Source organism: Cryptomeria japonica, chromosome 11, assembly GCF_030272615.1.
Source record: "Cryptomeria japonica chromosome 11, Sugi_1.0, whole genome shotgun sequence".
NCBI lineage: Eukaryota > Viridiplantae > Streptophyta > Pinopsida > Cupressales > Cupressaceae > Cryptomeria > Cryptomeria japonica.
In genome coordinates this window covers 644,524,458-644,533,733 of record NC_081415.1, presented here as the reverse complement: position 1 = coordinate 644,533,733, position 9,276 = coordinate 644,524,458, and the positions used below count along the sequence as shown (strand labels likewise).

Genomic DNA, 9,276 nt, shown 5'->3' with positions numbered 1-9,276 from the left:
ATCATGGTCAAGACATTTGAAGTTGTTGCTAATATAACTTGAGCTTCCTGATGCCTCGAGTTCTAATGCTGTCCACGCACTGTAATTAACCTAATCTTGCATGTAAGATTCTTAATCTATTACTTTTGTTGTGTCTTTACCCAGAAGTAGATGTTGTTGCTATTTATTTAATAGTGTTGCTTATTTCAGAGTGAAAATGAATGGATCAAAAAGTTGTAATATGCATGCTTTACTTATCAGTTACTTGGGTATCCATATCAGAAGGTAATTAACAAGTTAACTTATTATGAGTGTATTTCAGGAATTCTTTACAAACAATCAAAGTAGCTTTCTTAATCGAATCCTAGTCAGTTTTGCTCCTCTAGTCTTGTTTAAGAGTTTAAAATATATCGAAAAATAGTTGAATACAACTTGTTCGTACTATAATGTAAAGATCTGGCTTTTATGTGAATTGAAAAACAGAATTGCAAGGAGCACTTTCAAGTTTAATCCATGCTAAAACATTACAGGGGTACTGAAAACGTTCTCGAGAAAAACTGAATCATTCAATGCAGGGAAAAATGTAACACATTGAAACTGTAATTATATAGGCCATTTCTATGGAAAACATCTATCTTATCACTTAAGGATTCTTTTACATTGATAAAGATCATGCTTAAACAATTGAAAAACACAAAATTCATTTCTGAATTGAACAATTTTCCTCAATTAAGGATCAATCTAGAACTGATCTGCCATATTTGTTTAAAGAACACAACACTGCAACCCAGATGATGTATCAAAATTGAATTTGTTTTGGTATAAAACCCCAAACGATTAACTTATTTCCAAATTTTGATACAACCTTGAGTGGATAATTGAAAATCAGTTTCACATTCTAATAATAAAAATTCTGATTGATGGTAAAAGATGGGAATCTGATTTTTTATTTCATCTTCTAATGTTAGATCCCAAGCTCTCCATGTGGCATATTCAACTTTGTAATTAGGAGCAATGAAATGGACTCATATAATTCTTAGTTAAATACAAGACGTAGAACGGGACTGAGCAGAGAATTATCAAATACATTTCTAGAGTGACATTTCTGGCAATATCATTGCAAGGAAACACCAAAATTTACCTTTTTGTTGGAAACAAGTACTGAAAAAGAGCATGGTATTCAGAAATGGTCTTAATATCTATGCCATGTCTAGTTATCGGCGGAAAGAAAAGCCAAATTCCCGTCGAGTAAACAATCAGAAGAGTCGTAGGGATTGAAATGAATTTGGGTAATGTTATGTAAGGAGACAAGTTTCTCGTCAAACAGATCTCAATGGCGACAGCTAAGCCATGGAGAGTAAAGAAAGCCGTAACTTCCCAACTGGGTTGCTTCTCCGTAAGGTAATAGAAAATCAATTCATGCATCAGTCCAGAAACTAGAAATGAGGAGATAACTGCAAACCCTCTTGCCCAAAGCGGAGGCTTGGCTTCTGTTGCTTGATTTCCCTGGCTTCTCTCATATAACTTTATGTTGATCATCCAGCAGAAACTCAATACAGGGCCATAAACAGAAGGCCTAAGAATATTTGTTACAATAAGGTTCCATCTCGCACCCCAAAAATCCTTCAATGAGCTCGCAAGATAGGGTTTGTTAGATTGAGGTTTTAATTGAGCCCCAATTAAAGAATTTAATAGCATTGCTTGGCTTCCCAAAACAATATCCAGGGCTAAATACATATGCACACCATAAAGCATCAAAATCAAGCTCTGGGGAATCAAATGCCTGAAGGAATATGAATATATAAGTAGTGCTAAAAGACATCCTTTTATAATTAAATCCACCCTTAAAATACACCAAGAAGAATTATTGGGTTCAGCCTTAGGTTTGTATTCGTTGATCTCAACAGGAAACGCAGCAACGCCCACAAAATGAAAAAGATTGAAGTTTGCCCATGGGTTTGCCAGAGGACCCAAATCAAAACAGAGCATTATAAGCTTAAAGGTACCAATCCATGTGAAAATAAATGACAAAGTTCCTCTCATGTGCATAGAGGAGAGTTGTAATGGCAAAAGTATGTACATACCCACCACAGGAATGACTGCTAAAATGCGCAAAAGTCCCTTTGGAAGCTTCGAAACGACATAGTATGAGTAAATCAGGCCACCAAAAAACGTGGCCACAGTGCCAAAGCTGCTCTTCAGTACTTCCTCCATGGAATCCAAGATCTATTCCGAAGGTACAGTGAATTTCTCAGTCAGTCGTTTTTTATGTTGTAAGAAAATTATTGATCTAATGAGCATCCACATAATATCGTCCCGTCTCTGACCCACATAATATCAGACGCGCGGGGAAGTCGTCAGTCAGTCGTGTTGAGTTGTAGCCATAAAAAACCACATAATATCAGACGCGCGGGGAAGTCGTCAGTCAGTCGTGTTGAGTTGTAGCCATAAATATATTAAATTGAATCGGCATAGACAAATATGAGGCATGACCAATAGGTTAAAATTTAAATGATTTAGAGCATACATTGCAAGGTTCTTATATAAAAAGAGATAGAGGTCTTTAAAATCTCAAATAAATTTGGGAGTACATACTCTTCAATGTTTAGTTGTTATTCGAAAAGGTTCAGCTTAAGGCTCGTGCTTTCGTATGGGTTAGTTAAAAATACTTGATGAATGAAAAACTTTCTATTAAAAACAAAGTTAAAAAGAACAACTAATTTTAGAATGACATAGAATTGGGTTTTAAATTAAATTGGTTAAATTGAAAGATGGAAATATCAAATAACAAGTGATCTTAAGGAACTAATTACATAAAAAAAATTGTGTAATTCACGTGTTAAAATATATAAACTTATAAGTAAAAATTAAATTAAGAAGTATTATAAAATAAATATTACTTAGGGGGAGGTTCTAATAAGAGTTACTTCGGCCTTTAGTAGGTAGGGTTTTTTTCCCTCTTCCAATGGCTCTTAAATGGCTCTTAATTAGTGAGAGTAGTATCTTGTCTCTTCCTAAGGTCATTATGTGATTGAAAATCTTAAGCACCTAGTAGTAAGTGAGAATTCTTTGATGGTGAGATGGCAAGTCGTAGATGATAAAACTTGCCTTCATTACTAGTGGATAGCCAACCACACCTTTGAGATGACAAAAATGGTAAGTAGGAAATGACCATTTACCTTGGCAACTATTTGAAGGAATCTAGTTAGAAGACTACCTTATCGGCAATGAAGAGAAGCCTCCTTAGTGAATATAAGAGTGACACTAGCATGAATTAGAATGGTGCTACTACTACTCTTTAATTGATGGATTTGGCACAAGAAGATGAAGAGGGACCTCAAGTGGTAATAGTGCAAAGAGCATTTTTCTTATGATAATAGAATAATGTGTAGATGGTGCACTTCAAAGGCCACTTTACTAGCTTAAATTTGTACCTGCATTAGCATATTTGAAACCACCAACAATTTGGTGTGAAAACTATATCCTACAAAAAAATATTTTTCATATGCAAAAATAGATTTCCAACCTAAATGCATGTCATAGATAGAAGAAACTAGTCATAAATTTTGCGTCATCACCCAACTAAATGTTATACCATGCAAAACTCTTAAGCCATAATGACTCAAAAATAGAACAAATCCATCATCAACTTTATACACATGATATCATAACTAGAAAAGAGGAAATATAGTATTAGGTTGACTACAAAATGAGTATCTTGGATTAGAAACTGTTAGGGTTCCCAAAGATACTGAGAGGGGGGGTGAATCAGTATCTGACCGATAAAAGGATTTACTTGAATTATAACATGAAAAGCATTTCAAAACTGTGTACCGGTAAGCTAAAATTAATGCAGTAAATGAGGACAATAAACACAACATGAAACACACACCATAACACAGTATTTTAACGAGGAAACCCGGTGTGGGAAAAACCTCGATGGGATTTGTGACCCACAATATTTGTTTACTGGCCAATAAGAGAATATTATTGTTTACAATAGGGGCCTGCACGTCCAGGAAGGCCAAGTGCCTAGAGCTCACTGCTCAGTTACAAAAGAAGTCTCACTGACTTACAAAAATGGATTATACAAATCCAAAGTCATGTACTGCCTCAGATTAGCATCAACTATGCCAGGTTTAGTACCAGTTTAAGCTCTACAATATACATAAACCTTTAACCAAAAATCTGCCTTACGATTCGCACATTAGGTCTGCATTAATCCTTCCATATTCTCTTCTTAAATGATCTATAATGATCTCATACTTATATGACTCATATTACAATCCGCCAAGTCGCCTTACAAAAGGTTTTTACAATTTTACAAAATATATTTACACAAAATTCTTGTCGGCCAGGGTGCCGGTAATCTTCCTTTTCGGTACCGGTGAATTGTATGTCGGTGTAGAGTCTGTCGATGTCGGTGCCTGCCGATATCACATGATTGTAAGGTTGCCATCAATAACAATACCTTCAATCACCTACAATTTCTCATTGGAGTGTGCATTTGCCAACAGAAACACCAAGATGTATTAGACAAATGGTAATAAAACTTGAGCCTAGAATAAAAAACATCATAAAAAGTGAGCAATATTGACCTCTACTATTCTTTCTAGATTGTTCAAGAGAGTGTGTCCCACATAATAGAACTAAATTGCAACAACCACCTACACTTAAAATTTTGATTAATAAGAAAATGCATTAACAACCATCTATATCCTTTTCTAGAAGTATATTATAGAAGGGAGAATCGATATACTACTTCTAATCCTTCCACTAGCACTTAATAAACACAATTTTTATATGCAAGTATTGTGATGATATGGATTCAATCATGGTAAAAAAAAATTCCTTTTTTATAGGACATAAATAAATCTTATCCATGACTTGTAACTAACAAAGGCAAGTGGAATTTACCTTGGAGCATAAAACTTGCAAATGGCTAACTATTCTTTTGAAGAACCTAAAGGAGTGAATCAAATGAATTGCCACTAATGGCTTAAAGAACAATGGTGGGAGACCACCATAGGGATTATTGGTCAATGGATAGTTCAGTGTGAAACGCACCCTCATTTTAAATTAGCCATGGTTTAACAACTTCCATATGCTTTTCCAAAAAGAGGTATTGTTGATTTTGATGGTATGTGCACCAAGATGGTGAGCAAAAAGTGTCCACGTGCAGAAAAAAATGCCAAAAATGAATAAAACAGATACATGTTTTAAATAAATTTAATACCACATATGTTTTATGGCTCAAAAAATCTTAAGCATAACACATATATTTTTTTTTAATGAAAAACATATTTGTATTTTGTTGATACTAAATTGCAAAAAAAACATGCTCATGGTCCTCTTTTTAGTTCCACAAAAGATGTATGCATTATGAATGCCAATTCCTTTTTCCTCTCCTTATATTTATTTTAGCATGATATATAAATAAAATATTGGTAGGATGTTTGAGAATGGTTTCGAATCTCTAGGATTCATAATGCAGATTTTAGATTTTAGGAGCTCTTATAATTTTTAATACTTACTCAAATTTTAGTAATCAACAAACTGGTATCATCATTCTTTTGCTATCTCTCTATCTCATGTTCTTTATCTCCACCAAGCTCAAGACTTATCTATTTTCCTATCACTCTCCTTTCCCCCCTCTCTACATCTCTCCATCTCTCTCTTAGATCTCCCAAAGCTCTAGATCTTATAATTTCTTAGACTTAGTAAAATTCCAATAATCACCAATCTCCTATCATTATTCTCTTTCTATCAATATTTCACTCTCTTTTTCTCCCTCGATCTCTAGATCTATCTCTCTCCCCAAGCTCTAAACTTATTTTTCTCACCTTCACTCTACTTTGTATCTACCCTCTCTCCTCAACCTAACACACATTCTCTCCTCCTATCTCACCTATCTCTCCCCTACCTCCCCCATCTCTATCTTTTTCTCTCTCTACTTATCTCTATCTTATCTCTCCCTACATACCTCCTTTCATTCCCTCCCCACCTATATATCTCTGCATGTATCTCCCTCTCTCCCTCCTTTTCTGATTGTGTCACCCTCCCATGCTCCCTCTTGACTTATATCTCTCTCACCCTTTCCCTCTTTATTTATCTATATCTCCTCTCTCCCTCTACCTACATACCTCTACCTCCCTCCCTCCCTACCTCTATTTATCTACATAAATATCCTTGTCTCCCTCTCTCTCACTATCTCCATCCATCCTCCCCTCTATTTCTCTTTATCTCTCTCTCTCTACCTTCTTCTCTCTCCGTACTACTCTCTATATTCCCCCCCTCTCAATCTATCAACTTACCTCACTCTCCCTCTCTACCTCTATCTCTCTCCCCTTCCATCACTTCTTGTCTTTATATGTCCTCCCTCTCTATGCATACCTCTCCTTCCCTCCCTCTGTCCAACTCTCCCTCTCCACTTCTATTTATCTCACCTCTCTTTATCTCTCTCCTTCCCTCTCTACATCTCTCTCTATCTATCTCCCCCCTCAACTTATCTATATCTCTCTTCTCCCTTTCTCTTTCTCTACATATCTCTCTCCACATGCAAGACCTCTATTTCTCTTGCTCCCTCTATCTCTCGGGCCTTTCCTTGCCACTTCTATCAATTCACCTTTGTCTACCTACTCTCCCTCCTTACCACTCCCTCTCTACCTCTCTCTCAACCTACATTTCTCTACATCCCTACCTATTTCTCTACCTCTCACTCTTTCCTTTCTCTCTACTTATCTCTATCTACCTACCTTTCCCATAGTCCCCCCATAATCTATTTATATGCATACCTCTCCCTCCCTCCTTCCATATGTTGAATTTATGATCAAATTTTAAGGGTAAGCATATATGAGACAATTCAATCAAATTTTCAAAACATATATCGTGGGAAAACCCTCCAACTTGAGGGAGAAAAACCCAGCAACAAGTATCTCTTATTATTTATCAAATAGGAAAGACAAGATGCCTTTGCAACAATCAATATGAATCTATTCACTCCTTGAAGCTATATAAGTGTAAATCAATCTTCCCTTGAGGATCCATGAACTTCCCTTGACAATATATGATCTATTCTTGATGTTTGAACTGTTGTGTAGCTATGCGATCTACTATAGATATGAATCGATGCCAAAGATGAGGACTTTGACCTTATTATATCCCTGATTGTCCTTTCTCATGAGTCGGCCCTCTTCACAAGAGGGGTGACTCTTTATAAGGTGGCGACTATTAAAGGCGAAGAGATATGTCCCTTAGTTATGTCGGCCCCATAATAAATACAACTTTGATGGTGATCGACCCACATAGAAAATATAAAACATAACGTATTAATATCTTTGAGATGTCTCCCACCTCTAAACACATTAGCTAATAATACGTCAACACTCCCTCTTTAGCTAGGGAGATATCTTCTCAGGTACTCATGTCATGGCACTCACAATGGCCACTAGTGATAAGAGTTTATCATGGAGTCTCTCAACATGATATCATCATAGAGTTGTTGAACACAGAGTACCACTGAGAGGGGGGTGAATCAGTGGTTCCTAAACTTTTTGACTTTCAAAGCAGCTTCAGAATACCGGCTAACCACTTAAGCACTAAACAATCAAACCGGTAAAGTAAAAAGGAAAACCAAGGAGATCAATCACACAAATGCAACCCACAACACCAAATATACAAGGAAAACCCAATATGGAAAAAACCTCGGTGAGAAATGATGCTGGAGACTATTGCTCCAATCCAGCCTCACAAGTAAAACACCAGATTACAAAGATTTAGGGCACCAACCCCTATACCAAGCTCCAACTTGGTGATGTATATTGAAAATACAATTTAGATACAATTAAGGCTTCTTGTTGTAAATGAATTCTGCAACTCCTGATCAAATATCTTACTATCGGTTGACAGTCTTTTCTCCTCCACTGGATCTCACACTACCGGTTGTGAGATTACTCTCTCTGATTCTTGGCCTCTATTATCACTCTCTCTCTCTCTCACAGTCTCACCACACACTGTGTCACACTTAGATGTTGTCTGCTCTACCACACCTCACTAATTTGCTTAACTATTTGGACTAAAGTTATACCCGTATCCAATCATTGCCGGTTAAACCCTCTCACCGGTTTGCTTGCTCACTTACTCTAAAATTTTCTTAGAATAAATTCTAAGGCAAAACAATCCTTTTCTCCACTTAATCTCTCTTCTCTCTTTTTCTTCTCTTCGGCATCACTTTTCTCTGTTTCGAGCTCATCTATTTATCACCATGGTTTCCCACCAAGAATGCATTCAAACACTAAGCGGTTAGGGTTTCCTTTACCCAACACAATCTTCATGAGATCCTATCTAGTCTATCTTGGATCGATCACCTGTACTCCAGGGATGCATCTATACACATTTTCCATTATCCAATGTATACTTGCTAAGGATAGAAATCACGTACAAGATTTTCTACCTTGAAATCTGTCGACTCATAAAATGCTCAGCTATTTCCTTTTTGAGGTCTTCTTGCAATCGGATTTCCTTTGCATTGACCTACATGCCAACTACTCCCTGATCTTCCTCTATCATTATTTCTTCCTTGAGCCACATCAATTAGTTACAATCTTGTGATTTGCGGTTGTTTCATTTATGTCGACTAGTTGTTTCACCAACCATGTTGATGGAGGCTTCACCGACCTCTACATTTTTGCCACCTTAGATCCACATGGCATCATAGTCAATCACTTAACTCATCAAGACACAGTTGGTTCATACTTGAACATTTAGCAAACTTATACTGGTACCCGCCTTTACCAGTGAGGCCTACTCCTGTTGCTAACCGACAGTGCACACTATGTCGGTAACACATCTTCACCTTTGATGGTTTCTGATAACTTTAACATTCTGCCTCTTCATCAAAAATAGGCAGACAACCTCCAAACCGGTTTATTGCTCTATCGGTTGTTACTCAACATGTTAACACACACACAACCTTCATCTCGGTTTATGCCTTACTGGTAAGTCTTCATTCTATCTGCCCACTCTCATGTGAATTGCCATCATACTAGTCACTCCTTTCTTACCGGTATATCAGTCACTTCTTTCTTACCGATGACCTTGCCAAACTGGTTGAAATCAATGACAACTTAATGCCAAAATTCCAACAAAAGTCACTCAACATGATGTCCACCATGGCTACTCCCATGTGGAAAGAAACATGTGTACTAATTCCCATAACGGAGTCACTCAACATGATGTCATCATGGAGTCTCTCAGCATGATGTCCACCATGGCTACTCCCAGAGGATGGATAAACAC

General features: G+C 36.8%; 1 protein-coding gene across 1 annotated transcript; it reads right to left on the bottom strand.

Moving 5' to 3' along the window:
• Positions 1–771: 771 nt before the first annotated feature.
• Positions 772–2,391, bottom strand: LOC131039964 (long-chain-alcohol O-fatty-acyltransferase). The gene has a single exon (XM_057972817.2). The coding sequence runs from the start codon at positions 2,191–2,193 to the stop codon at positions 1,117–1,119; it is 1,077 nt and encodes a 358-aa protein (XP_057828800.2). The 5' UTR covers positions 2,194–2,391; the 3' UTR covers positions 772–1,116.
• Between the last annotated feature and the right edge of the window lie 6,885 nt (positions 2,392–9,276).

Bases quoted from the DNA above. Each gene is read 5' to 3' on its own strand.
- LOC131039964 (XM_057972817.2), bottom strand. From the start codon at position 2,193: ATGGAGGAAGTACTGAAGAGCAGCTTTGGCACTGTGGCCACGTTTTTT.